This window comes from Tachypleus tridentatus, chromosome 7 (assembly GCF_004210375.1).
Source record: "Tachypleus tridentatus isolate NWPU-2018 chromosome 7, ASM421037v1, whole genome shotgun sequence".
Taxonomy (NCBI): Eukaryota; Metazoa; Arthropoda; class Merostomata; order Xiphosura; family Limulidae; genus Tachypleus; species Tachypleus tridentatus.
Genome location: NC_134831.1, coordinates 129,945,837 through 129,969,358, shown reverse-complemented (window position 1 = coordinate 129,969,358; position 23,522 = coordinate 129,945,837). Strand labels below are relative to the sequence as shown.

Sequence of the window (23,522 nt, the reverse complement as noted above, 5' to 3'; positions counted from 1 at the left end):
CCAGTATCATACTGCTATCTATTGTGCACCAGTATTATACTGCTATCTATTGTGCACCAGTATCATACTGCTATCTATTGTGCACCAGTATTATACTGCTATCTATTGTGCACCAGTATTATATTGCTATCTATTGTGCACCAGTATCATACTGCTATCTATTGTGCACCAGTATTATACTGCTATCTATTGTGCACCAGTATCATACTGCTATCTATTGTGCACCAGTATTATACTGCTATCTATTGTGCACCAGTATTATATTGCTATCTATTGTGCACCAGTATTATATTGCTATCTATTGTGCACCAGTATCATACTGCTATCTATTGTGCACCAGTATCATACTGCTATCTATTGTGCACCAGTATTATACTGCTATCTATTGTGCACCAGTATTATATTGCTATTTATTGTGCACCAGTATTATATTGCTATCTATTGTGCACCCGTATTATACTGCTATCTATTGTGCACCAGTATCATACTGCTATCTATTGTGCACCAGTATTATATTGCTATCTATTGTGCACCAGTATTATACTGCTATCTATTGTGCACCAGTATCATACTGCTATCTATTGTGCACCAGTATTATATTGCTATCTATTGTGCACCAGTATCATACTGCTATCTATTGTGCACCAGTATTATATTGCTATCTATTGTGCACCAGTATCATACTGCTATCTGTTGTGCACCAGTATCATATTGCTATCTATTGCGCACCAGTATCATACTGCTATCTATTGTGCACCAGTATTATACTGCTATCTATTGTGCACCAGTATCATACTGCTATCTATTGTGCACCAGTATCATACTGCTATCTATTGTGCACCAGTATTATACTGCTATCTATTGTGCACCAGTATTATATTGCTATCTATTGTGCACCAGTATTATACTGCTATCTATTGTGCACCAGTATCATACTGCTATCTATTGTGCACCAGTATCATACTGCTATCTATTGTGCACCAGTATTATATTGATATCTATTGTGCACCAGTATTATATTGCTATCTATTGTGCACCAGCATCATACTGCTATCTATTGTGCACCAGTATTATATTGATATCTATTGTGCACCAGTATTATATTGCTATCTATTGTGACGTTAACGTAATCAACAAATGTCATATTACTTCTTTTTCTTCTTCTTTAATTAACAACAGATATGTTAATGTGCAAATTCTTTGAGTATTTGACGTTTTGTTGTTGTCAATAAAATGTGCAGATTCAAAGAATTTGGAATTCATTCTATTAAAATATTTTATTTGAAAATTTATTAAGTTTCTTACTAAAACAGTTATCGTTTTTTCTTATTTTAATGTGTGACGGATTTACAGTCATATATTTATTTTATATCGATGTTTGTTTAAGTTAAATTTATATTTAGAAATGCATATAACTTAAATTTTTTTTGCAAAATACCCCAAAATATCCTACTATTTACTAAAGTTGTAGAAGATTCTTGAGTATAAGAATCAACATTATATGTTTGTGAACGTAAATGATAATGTATCTTCAGTATTGTTGTGCATGCTAAAATTTCTAGAAAGTCTCGTTCAGCCTATAAACGTAACAAACACGACACGTCAAGAGACAGCATATATTATGGGTTTGGTAGCTATAATTACTATTAACCCTTACTAATCGGGAACTTCATATATTTTATCAGGAACGTTTATAAACTTCAAACGTTTTTAACGATATAACATGGGTGGATTCACATTAGACATGAGTGGAATAAAACTCGACGTGCGATCAGGAAAGAAAAAAGAATATAGAGTTAGCTAGCTCCCTGTTAAATGAATTTTATCTACAAGAATTAGAAATTAATCCGATCATCTTAAACTCTCAATAAGATGTGAAGGAAATTCCAGACCAGATAAAATAGTCAACATTATTTGTAAGTTTGTAAAACTTTCGTACGTATTATGTTTAATAACCATTATTATAATTGTATTAATTTTTGTATATTAAAATGTATTTGTATCAAAAAATAAACTGTGTGCACGAATGCTGTTGGCAGGTATCATAAAAAAGGTTTATTTTGAAACTCGCGCAAAGCACCACGAGTACCATCTGCCCCAGCCGTCCTTAATTAAGCAGTGTAAGCCTAGAGGGAAGACAGCTAGTCATCACCACTCACCGCCAACTCTTGGGCTACTTTTTTTACCAACGAATAGTGGGATTGACCATCACATTATAACGCCACCACGACCGAAAGGGCGAGCATGTTTTGTGCAACGGAGATTCGAACCTGAGACTCTCGGATTACGAGTCGAGTGCCTTAACCACTTGGCCATGCCGAGCCATGTACTTTAGGAATCGGTTTTCTGTTGTGATGTTGGTCTATGCTTACTAAACGTGTTTTGCACGAAGAAAATAACAACGACTCCTTGATTAGTTAAATAATTTACTCATAAACTCATTCAATACATTTTCTTATGATAGCTCATAGTAAACCTGAGACTTATATCACTAAGATTCTTGATCTCCATGGTGAACAGAACGAAAAAAATACTTTTACACAACTATATTCTAAAACAAAGAATGCCTGAATAATTAAGTAATAATGACATTTCTACAAAATATTATCAAACTAAATGATTATTTTCTTGCTGTCATTTCTCAAATCGGTAACACAGATAATTTGTGTCCTCAAAAGCGTCATTACAAATTTAATCGAAACAGAGGAATACAAAGTTTCGAGTTGATAAAGACCTCCAATAAAAAGGCGCTTCTAATGAAAGTACATTACAGTTTTTAAAATATCCAATAAGAAAGCCACTTCTAAACTACCAATGAAAGTACATTACATTTTTAAAATAATTTTTATTCATGTTCCTTTAAATTAAAGAAAATAAAATGTTGTGTTTGATTAATGCCCCCCAGTGGCTCAGCGGTATGTCTGCGGACTTACAACGCTAAAAACCGGATTTCGATACCCGTGGTGGGCAGAGCACAGATAGCCAATTGTGTAGCTTTGTGCTTAATTAAAAAACAAACAAACTGTTTGATTAAACGGTTCAAAATTGTTTTATCATAAATCTCAGGACCCAGCATGGCCAGGCGTTTAAAACACTCGACGGCCTGGCATGGCCAGGTGGGTTAAGGCATTCAAATCGTAATTTGAGGGTCGCAGGTTCGAATCCCCGTCGCACCAAAATATGCTCGCTCTTTCAGCCGTGGGAGCGTTATAATGTGACGGTCAATCCCACTATTCTTTGGTAAAAGAGTAGCGTAAGAGTTGACGGTGGGTGGTGATAACTAGCTGCTTTCCCTCTAGTCTCACACTGCTAAATTAGAGACGACTATCGAAGATAGCCCTCGTTAGCTTTGCGCGAAATTTAAAAACTAAACAAATTTACTTAATGTTTGTTTAGTGTCAAAAGAAAATTGTTACTTATAACAAACACCAAACGAGGCTTCGGAAGAATTGGCTTTATAAAACTCGTTTTAAATTCATTAATGTCTACGGATTTACAACGCTAAAATCATGTGTTCGATTACCCTCAGTGTGCTCAGTAGATAGCCCGATGTGGCTTTGCTAAAAGAAACACACACACACACACACAAATTGATTAGATATTCAAACTATGCTACAAGAAACAAATGTTCTCAGGCTTACTAGACATATTTTTGTTGTTTTCTGGTGTGTGAAATAAACAGTTCTGTACGGTTGATGTTTAATTTAATTACTTGTAAAATGTGCGTTACAAAACCATGTAACAAATTATTTTTCTCATTCATTATTTGATTTTTTAATTTCCAGTACCTTCCCTTGAAAACGTTAATACTGAAGTTTTAAAACACTTTCAAAGATCTTACTGGTAGTGGTGGTGAGTTTCGGCGCAAAGCTACACAATGAGTTACGTATATGTGCATTGTTTCACTTCGGCATGGCCAGGTGGGTTAAGGCGTTGGATTCGTAATCCGAGGGTCGAGGGTTCGAATCCCCTTCGCGCCATACATGTTCGCCCTTTCAGCCGTGGGGGCGTTATAATGTTACGGCCAATCCAACTATTCTTTGGTAAAAAAAAAGTAGGCCAAGAGTTGGCGGTGGGTGCCTTCCCTCTAGTCTTATACTGTAAAATTAGGGACGGCTAACGCAGAGAGCTCTCGTGTAGCTTTGCGCGAAATTCATACAAACAAACAAACACTGCGATGAATCAAATCGTGGATTTCTACATTGTAAGCTCGGAAACTTGCCGCTGGTTACCCCGAGAAACGTTTGTAAGGGGTTTGGATTTTGAATTTCATGTCCAGATCAGAGATCCCTGGGATTAAGGTAGAGCCACGTATAATTTTGATCTAATGATCAAAGGAAATCAATCAATCAATGATGTATTCTCAAGTATGTATGAGTATTGAAGCTTTAGTGTAACAAATAAACCTGAAGATGACCTAAGAAAGTTGAAACGTTGTCCTGTACATTATTTTAATTAGAGTTTTAATACCCATACCAGCCGTCTTGAGAATACATTTTTCACTTCAAGGGGATTTCTCGTCGTCACGAAGCAGGCAATCATTAGCACTTTTAAGCCAAATATTAGGATTTACTGACCCGTTTATAAGGCACTCACTGCTGAAAGTGCGGAGATGTCCAGCGACATCACATCTCGGACACACTGACCCGCGGTTCGATGCGTTAACCACCACTCGAAAATGAATTGTTTAAAGGATAAATTTTTGTTTTCGTTTTGCGCAAACGTATCGAAGTCCAAAGTCTTTGGTTTTGTTCTTCTACCCTGTGAGGCTTACGTCTCTCAATCGATACTTCCTCGCCTGTCCGTGTGAAATAAAAGAACAACGAAACCTGCTTGACTTTTATAACTAAGCGCTTTTCGAAATGCACGAGGCTCATCCAGTGCCTGTTTATTAACTTTGTTTTTTTCTTTAATGAAGATGTGTCAGAAGTTTCTTAACACCTAAACACCTATATAAGATGAGCTCAACAACGCTTAGATGGTGTTTCTTTATAGTTGTTACTTTAACACAGACTGTTGGTGTCAAACCATTCAACCTGGGTGAGGTGACAGTTTCAAAATTATTCGTTAGTTTTATAATAGTAATATATATGGCTAATTGCATTACTTTTATGTTTGAAAAACTAAGAGCGTACCAATTATCTGTTCGTCTGTTTTTAAGTTTTGATAACTGTAGAACTGAAACTTTCACACATGTAATAATTTTTTAAAATTTTAATTCATTTCCTGTATGCGTGTACATGTTTAGGATCTTTGAGGTTCAAAAAGTGTATTTTTGTGTAAGTTTTAAACGTTCCTCTTGGTTAGTTATTCCAATAAATATAATTAATATAACTGCGGTTTTCAAAAAATATTTATGGTTATACACGTATTTGTTTTGTGGTTTTTGATTCATATAGTGATAAGTTTTGTGCGTCTTCGTTTGTTAGATTCTGACTAATATAATAACTGTAGCTCTACCTGTGTTTCCATTGTAGTTTCTTACTTGTACAGTAACTATAATGCTACATGTGTTGACTGTGTAGTTTCTTACTTATAACAACATGTGCTTCACTTCTGAGTAATAAAGCAACTATAAAACTACATCTATCCACTTGGTGTTATCTCTGAGTTCTAAAAGTCGTAGTTCTCGCTCTGTGTTTTACCTGTGTGGTTTGTGACTTTTAATAAGTGCAGTTCTATTTGGAAGATTTTCTTCGTGTGATTTGTTTGTTTGTTTTAAATTAAGCACAAAGCTACGCAATGGGCTATCTGTGCTTTCCTTACCACTGGTATCGAAACCCGGTTTTATAGCGTGTCAGTCCGCAAACATACCACTGTGCCACTGGGAGGCCCTTCGTATGGAAACTAAACTTTGTATCTGTTCACCTGGGCGGATTTTAGTTTCTAATAACTATTGTGCTGCTCCTGTGATGTTTTGTGGCTGATAGTAGCTATATGTTTACATTTATTTACTTGTTTTAATTACAATAAACTAATTATAATTCTATATAAGCTCACTTGTTTGGCTTCTGTCTTACAGGAACCACTGCTCTGTTAATGCTCACATGAGTGGTTCCTGAAATTTGAGAACAAATTACAAATCTGTGTATGTGTGTTCAGTTGTATTGTTGTTACGTATTCATTGTTCTCTTTAATGGTTTCTTAGTTTTAATGTCTGTAGTTTTATGTATGTTCACTTGTGTCGTTACTGTATTCTTAAAACTAACTGTATTACATATATATAATATTATATAACTTTCTGGGACAAAGTGGAACCTGTTCGTCCAGCTTGTCTATTCAACACGCTAAACTAAATTAACTTTAAAAACATAAAACATAAATACTCATCGAGGTTTTTATTAAATTCATTGAAATTTATTACCTCTACAACATCTGAAGACAATCCATTTCAAAGGCCAACAACCCTGCTAGAAAATTAAATTGTCTTAGATGAAGATGAATCCTACCATGCCAAAATGCATACTGTGTTCTCTCGTCCTATTATTCTCACTATCAGATACGAAAAACAATTGTGCACCAACACTATCACTTCCATTTACATTCTTAAACACCACAATCAGGTCACCCTAAGTCTTGGGCCTGGCATGACCAAGCGTGTTAAGGCGTGCGATTTCTAATCTGAGAGTCGCGGGTTCGCATCCCAGTCGCGCCAAAACATGCTCGCCCTTTCAGCCGTGGGGGCGTTATAATGTGACGGTCAATCCCACTTTTCGTTGGTAAAAGAGTAGCCCAAGAGTTGGCGGTGGGTGGTGATGACTAGCTGCCTTCCCTCTAGTCTTACACTGCTAAATTAGGGACGGCTAGCACAGATAGCCCTCGAGTAGCTTTGTGCGAAATTCAAAAACAAACAAAAACAAAACAAACCCTAAGTCTTTGCGCGAAGTTCAAAACAAACCCATTTAGCAACTGTTCTAGATGTGGAATATTGTTTAAAGATTTGTTAGTGAAACCAGAAGGTAAGCAGCGTTTAACAACCAATCCAACTCATAATCATCAGATGCTTATCTCTATTTATAATCCCTCAAGGGTCCTACCCCTATTCCAACATTTTGTTTACATTTAATTATTTAAGGAAATCTTTTCTACTCATTGTTACATTTTCTGAAAATCTTTTTTCTCGTACATCCTTTTTGATGTCCGAATTTCCTGTTTCACAAACTTTCTTGATATTCTATAATATTCTAAGTCTTTTGTCATACAAGTCAATTTAAATTTCTTACATTTATGATTCTCTTTTTAATTCTATTTCTTAGTTTTTTGTGAGCCAACCTGTTTTTTTGTAATTTGCAGCTATCCTATTCTTTCTATAAGGAGCATTTTTACGCGGTCCGGTATAGCCAGGTGGGTTAAGGCGTTCGACTCGTAATATGAGGATGGCGGGTTCGAATCCTCGTCGCACCAAAATGCTCGCCCTTTCTGCCGTGAGGGAGTTATAATGTGACAGTCAATCTCACTATTCGTTGGTAAAAGAGTAGCCCAAGAGTTGGCGGTGGGTGATGATGACTAACTGCTTTTCCTCTAGTCTTACACTACTAAATTAGGGACGGCTAGCGCAGATAGTTCTCGTGTACCTATGCGCAAAACAAATTTTACCTTGAACATTTAAAAGTTACCTTTAAAAACTTTTCCACATGTGATCAGTATCTCCAAATAACTCAGCTGCGCGATTCAAAAAATAATTCTTGTTGCATCATTTCAAAAAAGCTTATTTTGAAATGTGTAAGCAAAATGTCATTATTCCTTATATCTGTATTCTGCAAAACATCCAACATAATATAGCAATGATTACTTACACCAAAATGCTCTCCACGTTTTACCTCTCAGTCATTTCCACATAAAAAATTAAAAATGTAGCTAAAATAGCATTGTTTCTGGTAGGTTCCTCGTCTAATTGGTTAAGAAATCCATCCTGTATAGTTTCCAAAAAAACCTTCTCCTCCATGGTTGGACCCTAGTATTTTCCTGTTTATATGCCTGAAATTAAAACCATCCATAATAATAGATTGAATCTTAATCTAATTGTAAATATTCTCTGTAATTTGGTTTTCTGTAACAGACTATCCTTGTCAACCTTCTTGTCATCCACATCTTTATCTGGTCTTTTTGTTTTCCTTACCTCTAATAATACTTTAATGTACAGAAGTCAAGAGCTAAAATCTGTTACTCAATAGAATAGTCTCATGACAATTACAATCACTATTTTTAGCCCTAAAAGTACTTTTTCTCACTTCGTGGAAGACATTGTTAACTAATGTATTCCTTATATGTAAAATCTTATGTTCCTCTACAAAAACTTGTATGATTCCTGAGTTTTGATAACCGATGATCAAAGTTTATTTTCTTGTGTGACTTTTAACATAATAATTACACCAGTACCTCTGTTCACTTGTGTGTCGTTTTTTCTTATCTGTGTTAACTAAAGGTATTGTTCACACATTCATGTTTCTGACTTACAGTAACTATGGGCCTACTTGTGTCCTTTTGCGTTCTGATAACTAAAATCATTCGTATGGCTACTCTGAAAAATAATTATACTTGTTAATAAACAATTCATTCACAATCGCGTTAAAGTTACTCCCAGTCGGACCGAAGCTTACGAAAACACAAAACGAACATAAATATGTTATGTTGCCAATGTATGCAAGTAATTAAGCACATAAGGCCGGTGGTTAACTACAGTTCCTTGTGACACATCTCTACCAGACTAGATGATATATTTCAACCCAGACTAACCACCAAGTACTACCTGATGCCCATTATACAGTTTAGTAGAATGAAGTAGAGGAGATAAAATGTCTTTCCCAACGACATTTCGTGGAAAAGTGTCGAACTCACAATCTTTAAGTTTTGAGTCCAAAACACTGATCACTATGTCACGTCGTTCTAACTTGTGCAGAGCCAATATATCCATAGAATGAGTACGTTGTGTCAAAATGATATAGATTTAAAGCCTACATCCAGCAATCTCTATCTGAAAACCATGAATCTCAACCTCAACCAAAACAAAATTATATTTCCATCTGTGAGTACATATAGAGAAACACCAGTTTTTTTGTGTGTTTTTTTCACGTGCAGAATTTCGCTTTGTGACAATCGGTAAGAAAAAACTTGTGAAATTAAAGTGAGATCTTGGAAAATCTGCAATGTTGTAAAATATGTTTGTTTCCTTCTAAATCTTGATAGTACGTTTGTTAATAAGGAATAACAGTGCTCCCAGAATTTGGAGAAAGGGACAACTGGTGAATCCTTCTATGTCTCAGATTCTGTGACACAAGTTCGCGCGACGAATACTGTGAAAACTATCAAGCACGTGCTTGTTAAAGAGCCTGTACGAAAGCTGTCGTGCTACAAACCTATTAGAATTTGCGATTTAATTTGTTCTTTCGCTGTACTGTTGTATGCAATAACATTGGAAACTATCGACCAATCACTCCAATTATAGACAAATATTATAATAGCCCCAAATGGTAAGACAGGAGACAAAACACTTGGCTTAACAGTAAACAGAAATCACGAAATATAGTCAACAGTAAACAGAAATCACGAAATATAGTCAACAGTAAACAGAAATCACGAAATATGGTTAACAGTAAACAGAAATCATGATTTTACCTTGTACCTTCTATATTTAAGAATGCTCACGTGCTGTGAATTGCGAGAGATCTGCATCAATCACAAGTGTTTAACTGCTGGTTCATATTAATAATTATTAAATACAGAACATCTAACATGAGGCTTTGCATATCTATACAGTTATCCCTAATTCATAAAGTTTCTGTACTACTTAACATAGTTCAGTGATGAATAAAGTTAACAACGAGGTATTAAAAAAGATTAGAATTGGACTAAAGTGAAACTTCGTAAATACATTCTGACACGATGGAAAAAACTAATGTAATCTAAGCCAACATTTAAACTATTATTTACAACATCGGAAAAAAATATACAACTACAAAGGAAAAAAAATATACAACTACAATCAATGTTAACCTTTAAACTAGTAAATATGGCTTTGAATTAAACTGTAATTTAAGTTAGTATTTAAACTACTACAAAAAACACGGGAAACAAATTCATACAACCACAGTTTAAAATTTAAACTACAATATGAAACTTAAGAAACAAAATCGCACAGCTACAGCTTAAATCAATGTTTAACCTATCACATAAAACATAGGTAACAAAATCCAAGTTAATATTTAAACTAGTACATGGAACATAGGACATGAACTCACACAACTTTAATCAAAGTTAATTCAATGTTCAAAGCTGTAGTCTTTTTCGACATTAACACACGAACTATTTTCACGCATATAATACGATATACATAACAATAGAGCTGTTAATGAACAACTCGAAACGAACACGATTTCTAACGAAGTTGGTTGACCTTTGAAATGTGATTTCGTTATATGTAAACAAGCTTAGACTTTAAAATTACTTTTACATACACAAAATAGTATGCAAAGATAGTTTGAGTTACTTTAGAAATCTCAACGTCAATATCACAGTAATGAAAATAAACTTCCAATAAGCTAGAACATAAATGTTAGTCCCACATTTAAAATATTTCGTAACACATTATAACTGCAAAGTTTAGTAATAGTTGAGTGTTCTTACGTTATACAAACCGAAGTCAGAGCATTCAAAGAACTACCACAGTAGTTCTACTTAAAAAAGCTTTAGTGTGTTGATGTCATAATACTTAGGCCGAACGCAGAGTACTCGAAAGTGGAATTCTTATCTGTGATATCAAAAGCCAAGTTATATTATGTGAAGCGCAACCAACATTAAAGTCATGTTAACGCTACGGGTGTTGTAGTGCATGCCTCCCCATAAGCTAATGCTACGGGTGTTGGAGTGCATGCCTCCACATAAGCTAACACTACAGGTGTTGGAGTGCATGCCTCCCCATAAGCTAATGCTACGGGTGTTGGAGTGCATGCCTCCACATAAGCTAACACTACGAGTGTTGGAGTGCATGCCTCCCCATAAGCTGATGCTACGAGTGTTTGAGTGCATGCCTCCCCATAAGCTAATGCTACGAGTGTTTGAGTGCATGCCTCCCCATAAGCTAACGCTACGAGTGTTTGAGTGCATGCCTCCCCATAAGCTAACGTTACGAGTGTTTGAGTGCATGCCTCCCCATAAGCTAACGCTACGAGTGTTTGAGTGCATGCCTCCCCATAAGCTAACGCTAATGCTACACTACGTGTTTGAGTGCATGCCTCCCCTGATAAGCATGCCTCCCCACACTAACTACGAGTGTTGGAGTGCATGCCTCCCCATAAGCTAATGCTACATGGCTAACGTGTTGTTTGAGTGCATGCCTCCCCATAAGCTAATGCTACGGGTGTTGGAGTGTATGCCTCCCCATAAGCTAATGCTACGAGTGTTGGAGTGCATGCCTCCCCATAAGCTAACACTACGGGTGTTGGAGTGCATGCCTCCCCATAAGCTAACACTACGGGTGTTGGAGTGCATGCCTCCCCATAAGCTAACACTACGGGTGTTGTAGTGCATGCCTCCCCATAAGCTAACACTACGGGTGTTGGAGTGCATGCCTCCCCATAAGCTAACACTACGGGTGTTGGAGTGCATACCTCCCCATAAAAGTTGTAAAAATAAATGCTGTGAGATTAAATCTGAAAGAAATGTAAACAGTTACAATACAGTTTCATAGTTCCAGTTACAAAATGTCAACAGAAGCTGTTGCATGCGACTATTTTAAAATGCTAATACTTCTTCAGAAGAATACAAATTATGTAAAAAACGTCAACACCATAATCAGCTGTGCTGTAACTATATAACCATAATTTTTTTCAGATCTCAAAATAAGTGGCTCAGCTAAACCTCTTAAAGCCCCTCCCCTTACGTACGTGCGTGTTACTTAATGGCATTGAATTATAAAGTTAACTCTTTTGAGTATCACCATATAATTTAATTTGTATTATTGTAGTAATGCAGGTAAGGTTAAAAAACCTTGAAAGTTACGTATTAGTTCTATGTCTCAGAGTACCTTCCTGTAGCATCTCCTCCTATACATTTGATTAACAAATTACTTGTATAATAAATCTCCTTTCAACAGTTACTGAATATAGCCTTGTGATAATGTCTCATTTGTGTTTGTATTTTAATTTCGCGCAAAGCTACATGAGGGCTATCTGCAATAGCCGTCCCTAATTTTGCAGTGTAAGACGAGAGAGAAGGCAGCTAGTCATCACCACCCACCGCCAGCTCTTGGGCTACTCTTTTACCAACGAATAGTGGGATTGACCTACACTTTATAACGCCCCCACGGCTGAAAGGGCAAGCATGTTTGGTGGGACAGGGATTCGAACTCGCAACCCTCGAATTACGAGTCGAACGCCTTAACTTACCTGGCCCTGTCGGGGCCCATTAAAACAGAGCATTGTTGAATTTTTGTACTAAACGTAATTTATAAAGCTTGAACTGACAGATAGATGTATATGAAAGTAAAAAACAACAGTTAGTTGGTAGCATTATTAAATCTGTAATGCTCAATCCACGATATTATGCGTAGTTATTACGTTCTGCTAGTTAGCTGTTGTATATAACAAGAATAGTTATTTCTAGATTGTTCATACACGTACTTTTCACGTGCATATATAGAGAGCAATGTGAATGTGTCCGTATGTTTCAACGTTGATATATACATGTGCGTATGTTTTCTTATAGTAAAGCCACTTCCCACCGCGTCCACCATAGGGAATCGAACCCCTGATTTTAGTGTTGTAAATCCGTAGACTTACCTCTGTACCAGCGGAGGACTGTTGATACGTATACGATTGTTTGAGTTTGATAAACACTAACATTAAATCTAACCACTTTTGTAATACAGTTTGTTTCTAAACGAAAATGTTCACAAGGTTTTCCTTAAACACATTGTTCTAAATATACTTGTATTTCTAGAAATTACTAAATAAACCTTAGACAAAACCGAATCATTGTATTAAATTATTATTGTACAACGTGTATGCTTTATGTAGCAACTTAGGCTTAGACTGTCCTCATTTGTTGTTTCTATTACTTCTCTACTAGTTGCATATGTAGAAACAAAACCCGCCATCAAGCTATGCCAGCTTCAGTATCTCAACCGTGACGTCATTGCCGCTTTGAAAGAGGTCAGCTCGGTTCGAAAAATAAACTTGACCTTTGTTGAAGTTCCAAGGACTCTGGACGTAACGCAGTTTCCAAGTGATAAAAGTTAGTTTGTTTTCACCACAATAATATGACTATTCTTAAACCCTCGACAATAAACACATTTATTAATGTTCAACTATCCTTAACATTAACACACGAACTATTTTCGCGCATATAATACGATATGTATAACAATAGAGCTGTTAATGCACAATACGAAACGCACTAGTTTTCTAATGAAGCTGACTGACCTTAACCTCACACTCTGTACTAAAAAGAACAAGAAATTTAAAACTATTTTACATTACTGGATTTACAAGTAAAATATAACATTTATTAAAACTGAAATTACAATAATGCATGTTATTTACTGATTATGACAGTATGACTCATATATTTTAATAGGACAGTAATTTGGTGTAAGACAATAAAGCGTGCTCTTTCTTAATTAGGATAAGATTATAAACATGCTCTTTCTTTATTAGAATAAGATGATACGAGTCTATCTTGGTCATGACTATTCCGTGGTATAATATTTTATTTTTTTAACCAGGAAAGGGATTAGAATACAATAATACTATGATATTCCTGCAGCTGTTTAGAATGATATGGTACCGCTTTCTCTTGATGAAGGGATATCGCTTTGTTGTTTTCAGTAACTTTGTTTAGAATAAGATTATAATGAGTTAGCTTAGCTAATAATCTGTTCTGATCAGTGCTGTTGCTTGGTATAACGTGGTACTTAGTTACCTTGGTTAGTACTCTGTTCTTATCAATGTTCTTTCTTGATATAACGTGGTACTGAGTTACCTTGGTTACTACTCTGTTCTAATCAATCTTGTTGCTTGATATAACGTGGTACTGAGTTACCTTGGTTAGTACTCTGTTTTGATCAATGTTGTTATTTGATATAACGTGGTACTGAGTTACCTTGGTTAGTACTCTGTTTTGATCAGTGTTGCTATTTGATATAACGTGGTACTGAGTTACCTTGGTTAGTACTCTGTTTTGATCAATGTTGTTATTTGATATAACGTGGTACTGAGTTACCTTGGTTAGTACTCTATTTTGATCAATGTTGTTATTTGATATAACGTGGTACTGAGTTACCTTGGTTAGTACTCTGTTTTGATCAATGTTGTTATTTGATATAACGTGGTACTGAGTTACCTTGGTTAGTACTCTGTTTTGATCAATGTTGTTATTTGATATAACGTGGTACTGAGTTACCTTGGTTAGTACTCTATTTTGATCAGTGTTGTTATTTTATATAACTTGGTACTGAGTTACCTTGGTTAGTACTCTGTTTTGATCAATGTTGTTATTTGATATAACGTGGTACTGAGTTACCTTGGTTAGTACTCTATTTTGATCAGTGTTGTTATTTGATATAACTTGGTACTGAGTTACCTTGGTTACTATTCTGTTCTGATCAGTGTTGTTATTTGATATAACGTGGTACTGAGTTACCTTGGTTAGTATGGTTAGTACTCTGTTTTGATCAGTGTTGTTGTTTGATATAACTTGGTACTGAGTTACCTTGGTTACTATTCTGTTTTGATCAGTGTTGTTATTTGATATAACGTGGCACTGAGTTACCTTGGTTACTATTCTGTTCTGATCAGTGTTGTTATTTGATATAACGTGGTACTGAGTTACCTTGGTTTGTATGGTTAGTACTCTGTTCTGATCAGTGTTGTTATTTGATATAACGTGGTACTGAGTTACCTTGGTTAGTATGGTTAGTACTCTGTTTTGATCAGTGTTGTTGGTTGATATAACGTGGTACTGAGTTACCTTGATTACTATTCTGTTCTGATCAGTGTTGTTATTTGATATAACGTGGTACTGAGTTACCTTGGTTAGTATGGTTAGTACTCTGTTTTGATCAGTGTTGTTGATTGATATAACGTGGTACTGCTCTGTATTGATCATTATGATAGTTTGAACACATTTATTCCACGTGAACGAATATTTCTTTTTATAGTTAACTGTTATTATTACGTTGAATATTTAAATTAATTATTTAAATGCGCCTCTCACGAATGAAATTTATTATCGTTTTCTCAAAAACTCTTAATAAAAAATAGTTAAACGTTCGACTTTCCTTTCTTTTCTTGCTGTCCTTGAAAACACAGTTTATATCCAAGTATAAGAATGTTTGGATCGATTGGAATACAGTAGGTGTTCCACGTTGAACGCTATTCTGATTTCGCGTGACACCACATTCGATATGAAATATAGTAATAAAAAGGTGTGTTAAGTTAACGCATGTGAGGACCATGAACTCTCTGATTACAACATAAGATTGACCAATGCCATCATTCTAGATGAATGTTCAATATTCAACGTGGAAAACTGGCCTAAAATGGATTGTTTTTCATTGTGTATGGTATAGCAATGAAACTAAACGTTTTGAATGAAAAACACCATTGTATGGTGTCTGTGACAAAAACGCAATAAATGCCTTTTGTAGCAAGACCAATTTGTAAAACAATTACATTGAAACTAATGAAGAACTTTTTCTGTTACAGGTGGACTAAAACAATATATAATAAAATAATAACCACATTTTTGTAAATTGCGACAACTACGTTTGTTGTTGTTTTTGGATAACTATATGATGAAACATGATAATAATAAAATGTTACTGTTTACCTCTCGAGAACCAGAAATTCATAATATAAAATAACTATAGTACGTTTAAGTTGAATATGAAGACAACAGACGATCTTCTTACTTACTAAATAAAACATCTGTTGTAATGTACAATAACTTTTAATATAACACTTTTATTGGTGCTTTCTTTAAACAATCCAATACAAGTGATTATAAAGGACAAACGTTCCATAAGGTTAAATATTTCAACATGAGTTTCCTACGTAATAGTATTTCCTCTATACAACTTCGTATGCTACAGGACTCTGTGTGATTTTTTTGCACTTGGTATTTCCAACGTGAACGGTATGTTATGTGACACATGTTAAAAGATCAAGTCAGAGACTCCAAAGATTTAGGCTTAGCCATCATTAATTTAAATCTGCTAACACGACGGACAAGCGTCCTCCGACTTTGCATCTTCGATGCTGCTACAGATCCCTTACATTTGAAAGTGCAGAATTTCGTGGATACAACTTCGGGTTTCGAGACCCACACCCTGTGAGCTAACTACACTTGGTCTGATAAGCCAGGTTGCTCAATAACGAAGTTGTATAGTTTCACGTTATATATAAACTCACGTAACAAATTATGATACCAGTTAACTAACCCTAATTGTACGTTATTGTTACTCACCAGTGTTTACTGAACGCAGGAATAAACAGTACTGCAGAGTGATGTCACTAATCTAGACAAAACGTACTGAAGACTTAAGTACCTTCATCCATAAGTATGAAATATCTTGTGACGTCAGCCAAAGTTTTATGATGATAATTCGTTCTTATGTACAATATTTTCCGTTCCCAGTCAAACCCTTAGATTTCATTGCATTAAAACTTTGAAGGTTACAGTAAATGTAACCTGATCAGAGACTAGTTTGTTTTATGAATTTCACACAAAGCTATACGAGGGCTATCTGCACTAGCCGTCCCTAATTTAGCAGTGTAAGACTAGAGGGAAGACAGCTAGTCATCACCACCCACCACCAACTCTTGGTTTATTCTTTTACCAATGAATTTTGGAATTGACCGTCACGTTATAACGTCCCCACGGCTGAAAGTGCGAGCATGTTTAGTGCGACGAGGATTCGAATTCGCGATCCACAGATTACGAGTCAAACGCCTTAACCCACCCTGCCATGCAAGGCCCCGTTCAGAGACTAGATCGATGTTCAACGTGAAACTTGAAACACCACAACACGACAATTGGTTCTTCAATAACACTATTTATCAGAAATCTTGTTCCTGGATAGTAGGTGTTATTTCTTAATTGCTTATGTTGCGAAAGTACAGAAAATTGTCAATATTCCCTTTAAACTTCGCTTAAACTTTGCTTTCACTCTGGCGGAGTGGGTACAGAGAGCTCAGGGCAGTGTGTCACTGGGGCGATGGATGATAGAAGGTCCAGATATATAATAGCAGATGCATTTTTGCCAACCCAACGTTTGGAAGGGTCCACCATGCAGAAGTAGCAATTGCTTGAGTGGTCAGTGGGTTCATGCCAAATTCTTGGAATAGCGAACTTCATGGCTCTCTTTTCCCCTCTGTACCATCCTGCAAAAGAGCAAAATAAAATTGTTATTATGAAGAATAAATTTATTTCATCCACAACTAATGTGCAACAGGTTCATACAAAATATTTTATATGTGATATTCTTCTATACTATTGAAAGTTAAAAATAAATTAAAAGATATTTAAATTTTAGAAGGTCTAAAATGTGTAAAATATAAAATCTTACTGTTCAAGCAAGCAAAAATTGTCCGTCTTACCTTCTAGAGTTTTTTGCAGTGCTCGCAGGTAAAATGAGGTGCAACCCGGCATGGCCAAGCGTGTTAAGGCGTGCGGCTCGTAATCCGAGGGTCGCGGGTTCGCATCCCAGTCGCGCCAAAACATGCTCGCCCTTTCAGCCGTGGGGGCGTTATAATGTGACGGTCAATCCCACTATTCGTTGGTAAAAGAGTAGCCCAAGGGTTGGCGGTGGGTGGTGATGACTAGCTGCCTTCCCTCTAGTCTTACACTGTTAAATTAGGGACGGCTAGCACAGATAGCCCTCGAGTAGCTTTGTACGAAATTCTAAAAAAACAAACAAACAAAAATGAGGTGCCCAGGGTTTGTCTTGATCCCAACAGGCATGCTGAAATATGGCTTGTAGGCTTCATTCTTTTTAGCAGATGCTGTCACAGAGTACTTTTTCACTCTCGTCTTAATAAATTGGCCACATACATAGCAGAATGCGTCTGGAGAATGCTTGCAGCTTCTTGTTGCCATCTCTGATAAAATCAGATAGGTCAACGTGTTCACTTAGTTAGCTGGAACGAAACTGAAGTGGTGAGTAGTGAACCCCTGTATATATATTACTATGGAAAGTTCTAGAAATTCTAAAAGGTTCTTGAAAATGCTTGTAAGTTCGAGAAAGTTCTCTATCAGCTACTCAGCACTGAATCTACCTGGAATTTTCTGGAAAATGGGTAAATTTGAAAATTTCATTACCCAGGTCACAAAATCAGAGTTTGAAGAGAAAAATAGGTTTTTTCCATTTACTCCAGGTATAAGCAATTGGGAAATAACACTTTCTGCCAAGGAACAAGAAAAAGTAAAAATTCTGTTATGTAGTGTAATCCGTTAGGATAGAGAAATTGGTAAATTAAATACATAATGATCCAGAACCTTGGGAAAAAACTGGTTTATTCGCCATAATGTTAGCATTTACTTTGTGGCACGTGCTGGTATTCATTGTAATCTTAGTAATTACTTCGTGGGAGGTGCTGGTTAAATTAATTTTATAAATTAAAGCGTAAATTTAAGTTTTAATAAACATTTTATTGGTGTTTGCACGGACTACTTTTTAATCATTTAGTAAAGTACTGTTTTCAGCAAATTGTATAATCATAATAATGAAACATCAAATTTAAATCTATCTTCTGCCTAATCGATATTTTTAAGTATGTAATAACAAACATCATGGTATAATATATTAAAGACAGCTAGTTACGAAGCAAGATAAGAGAGCTGGTTTACTTAACAGGGTCTTTATGCATCAAAATTAAACCGTAAGCAGTCAGAACTTCCATTAAGTCTCCCATTAAATTATTGAACAAGTTTTAGATTTAATACCAATATCCAGGCTTTATTTTTTTAATTTTTCATTAGTGTTTAATAAGATAATGATAAAACTTTGAATTTTAACTCACTCATAACTTTTATATAATTATCTCTGCGTTTGCTGTATCCTATAAAAAATATTAATTGTTGTGTCTTATCACGATTTTCAAATTAAATTTTTCCTTTTGTTACAAAGCACAAAGCAACACAAATGGATATTTCTGCTCTGTCCACAACGAGTATCGAAACTAATTTTATAGTGTTGTGTGTTCTCAGGCATTGTACCTCTAGAAGAGGGTGATTGAGTTTCAAATGCAGTATTAATATATACATATAAATGTCTCTTCTTTCTTTTTTAACATGCCTAAATAAAAAGAGATTATAAGCGGGTCTGAGTTGGAGAATACACTTCTCGGGAAAAAGATGAGAAACTGAAGTATAACAGAGAAACGCGTGACTCAAGAATTCTCCCCACCTCACCCAGTAACTTAAATGTAACTCTACGAGTTTACTACGCTAAAAATTAGATTTCGATATCTGTTTGGGCAGAGCACAGATAGCCTATTGTATAGTTTCGCATTTAACAACAACCGAACCAAAAGTCTAATATATTCTGGAAAAAATGTGTACTACTTTTCCGTTTTTAAATCAACTTGATGATAATAACAGTAATGTTTGCAGTTCGCTAGTACCACGGTTAAATTAAATAAAAATAGTTTTAATAATGTTTGCACATCGCTAGTACCACAGCTAAACTGAATAAAAATAGGCTTAATAATGTTTGCACATCGCTAGTACCACAGCTAAACTGAATAAAAATAGGCTTAATAATGTTTATACATCGCTAGTACCACAGCTAAACTAAATAAAAATAGGTTTAATAATGTTTGCACATCGCTGGTACCAGAGTTAAATTAAATAAAAATAGGCTTAATAATGTTTGCACATCGCTAGTATCACAGCTAAACTAAATAAAAATAGGCTTAATAATATTTGCACATCCGTAGTACCAGAGTTAAACTGAATAAAATAAACTTAATAATATTTACATAATAATAACAGAGTTAAGCTAAATACAAATATATTTAATAATATTTGTATATCACTAGTACCAGCGTTAACCAAATAAAAATATACCTTTTTTATGTTGATGTAATTTACAGCGGAGACCTTACAAACTGACGCCATATTTTCTCTTACCTACTGTTCATCAGAAAAGAAAATTCGAAACTACGCAACCGAGAGCATACTTCCTGTTTTTGTTGCACAGCTTCAAAAGTGTAGGTTTCGAAGTCTCCAGACGGTTGTAGTCAGGGCTTATCAAATGGTGGTAAGGTGACATTGTTGGTAATAATAAGCGGCAGCTGAAATAGTACGTTATATCTTTAAGCCTACTTAAATGTTATAAATGTCCACATATCTTAGTTGATTAAAATGTAACAAATGCTGTGTTACAATAAAGCATATTTTGTTGTTTCCTTAAAAGTATAATAATTTCTAGCACGTTAAATTATGGAACGCTACAGTGAGTAGTTACCTTTTAAAACGAAGTTGAAATTATTATTTAATATTTTTGTTTGTTTGTTTGTTTTTTGAATTTCGCGCAAAGCTACACGAGGGCTATCTGTGCTAGCCGTCCCTAATTTAGCAGTGTAAGATAAGAGGGAAGGAAGCTAGTCATCACCACCCACCGCCAACTCTTGGGCTACTCTTTTACTAACAAATAGTGGGATTGGCCGACATTATAAAGCCCTCACGGCTGAAAAGGCGAGCATGTTTGGTGCGCCAGGGAATCGAATACGCGACCCTCATATTAGAAGTCGAGCACCTTAACCACCAGACCATGCCGAGCCTTTAGAGAGATTGAGATTGAGTACGTTACAGTAAAACCATTCTACATATGCAAATCATCATGACAAAACAACCAAAATAATTTCTGATCAAATAACACGTATCAGAATTATAATTTTAACATTGTTTAGCGTCGCAATGTAGATAATATAATGTCACTTAAAACCAATTGCAATCCCTTTCCACGCAAGATATTCATACACTCAGATCATAAAAATGCGTATAATTCAGCCATTTAGAGCTTCCTATATAGGAATATCTGATGTACTTAATAAAAGTAGAATATAAAGGCATATGAATCAACTTGGGATTCCAGGAATATCCAGACAAAGGCCTGTAATAAGTCTTATCACAACCGTGGTAAGCAAAGTTCGATGTCTTGGAGCAGGTGACATTCCACAAGCAAAAAGATCAATAACAAAAACCGTTCACGTGTCAAGAGTACAAGTATGAAACATAATCAAGTTGGATCTTCAAAAGTAGCATAATTACGTGTACTCAGGTCTGTTCCTCGGCATATCTGTTAAGCTGTTGATGCCTCAAGTAGTTGAACAATGAAATAGTTATTCATCCATCTTATTCCATAAGAAGACATACCGATTAAATCTTCAGACCCAAATCCTATGGATTTCTGTTCAATAAGGCTGTTAAGATGGATATTTGGAAGCCGTCATTTTCGCACACTAGATGGCTTGTGGAAAGCAAACAAAGAGGAGTTGTGCACTTTATGCATGACAAATTTACTATGAAATCTTTTTCAATAGAAACTACGCTGCAGAGTTATTGTCAAGACGTATGGTCATCAGACAGAGTATGACCAAACGAGGCGAGGCTCTAAAATACAGTTTATGCAATCCTCTAGATAAATAATAATCCATATTTAGAAGAGATATAGAATACTACCACTTATATTGACAAATATAATATGGTGATTAATCAAATAGTTATCTAAAAAATTAATAACTTCTCTAGATTTTATGTGATTATGCTGTTTCGTGAAAAAATATTATTGTAAGAATAATACAATACAATGTACAATGGTTTTATTGTCTTGACAGTTTTACGTGTTTTATCGTAATTTCTATAAGCTGAATCCGAAAACGATATCAATATATTTCCAACACGTACAGATTTTTTACAAAACATCACATGCACATTTACGTTAAGCAGTCATTTTACTGAAATTGGGTCTTATTTTGTAACCCTTAAAATAGTGACAACTAATAACAATAGATTTCTCTCGACCAATCATTGTGGTAAACGAAATGATAATTTGATCTAATGTCTCCTGCTGATACAGCGGTAAGTCTACGGATTTATAACGGTAAAATCAGGGGTTCGATTCCTCTCGGTGGACTCAGCAGATAGCCCGATGTAGCTTTGCTCTAAGAAAACACACACTTTTGTTTTTTTGTTTTGAATTTCGCACAAAGCTACTCGAGGGCTATCTGTGCTAGCCGTCCCTAATTTTGCAGTGTAAGACTAGAGGGAAGGCAGCTAGTCATCACCACCCACCGCCAACTCTTGGGCTACTCTTTTACCAACGAATAGTGGGATTGGCCCGTTACATTATAACGCACCCACGGCTGAAAGGGTGAGCATGTTTGGCGCGACGAGGATGCGAACCCGCGACCCTCGAATTACGAGTCGCACGCCTTAACTCGCTTGGCCATGCCGGGCCTAAAACACACACACTCACACCTTACGTGATAAAAAAATGAGTATTATTTTCGAAATCTGCGTAGATGAATTATGAAAAAGAAAAATTGTTATTGAAACCAAAACAACTTTTAAGAAGTTTAAATTCGCAGGCCTGTGTAATTGATCAAGAAGCTATTTCGTTCGATAATGACAGTTTGTATATATTATCAGTGACGCAATTTGTAATGGTGAAAATATATCATTCCCTTTATAAAGGGTAATGAAAAAAATTAGCGTAAAGGATAACTAAAACAAAAGCAAAAAATTCAAGTGGGTTTCAAACGATTCAGAAACTAGAGTATTTTCATATAGTTTACCATTGTGTGCAGAAGTGAAAAGGTCAGGAAGAATTGCGGACTATTCGAAAACGTTGGAGTTTCTGAATTTTTTAAAAATATACTGGACTTCGATTATAAACTCACGTATCTGTGTATCTTTAAAACCAATAATAACTTATAAATCGCGCTTACATACGTATGTATATAGGTATATGTGTACATGTTTCTGTGTAATACGTACAATGGAATTGATCAATAATTTTTTATCATTAGCCCCAGCTGTGGTTTCCATGCTTTCTTGATGGCTTGTTAGCGTGGGTCAGTCACCTGTACAGCCAAGCACAAAATGAAACAACAGTGAAAAAGGTAACAACTGAGTTCCTGTTTTCTAATGGTGGTAATGTTTTAATGGAAAAAAAATAAATTTCACAAAATGAAAATAAGAATGTGCTAAGTAACAAAGAATGTGCTAAGTAACAATAATCATTATTTATATAAACGCGCAATAAGCTTCAATAGATTGTTGTATTGTGCTAAGTAACAATAATCATTATTTATATAAACGCGCAATAAGCTTCAATAGATTGTTGTATCACCGAATACGTTTATATGTAGTGGATCATTTATTACATGAAAATGTATCATATAACTCAAGTAATAAAAGGATATACTTAAAATACGTTAAACTAAACAATAAGAATAATATATATAAAATAATGATCGACATATAGACAATAACAACAAGTAGGAGACACACAGCTTCAA

At 35.3% G+C, this 23,522-nt stretch overlaps 1 protein-coding gene across 1 annotated transcript in view; it reads left to right on the top strand.

Moving 5' to 3' along the window:
- The first annotated feature begins 4,722 nt into the window (after positions 1-4,722).
- LOC143258116 (putative glutamate receptor) overlaps positions 4,723-23,522 on the top strand; it is a 36,673-nt gene continuing 17,873 nt past the window's right edge. Inside the window, exons 1-4 of the mRNA XM_076517132.1 lie at positions 4,723-5,040; positions 13,066-13,230; positions 20,091-20,257; positions 23,031-23,123. Of these exons, the coding sequence (XP_076373247.1) occupies positions 4,959-5,040; positions 13,066-13,230; positions 20,091-20,257; positions 23,031-23,123 (507 nt within the window). The 5' untranslated portion in view covers positions 4,723-4,958. The remainder of the gene's footprint in view (positions 5,041-13,065; positions 13,231-20,090; positions 20,258-23,030; positions 23,124-23,522) is intronic.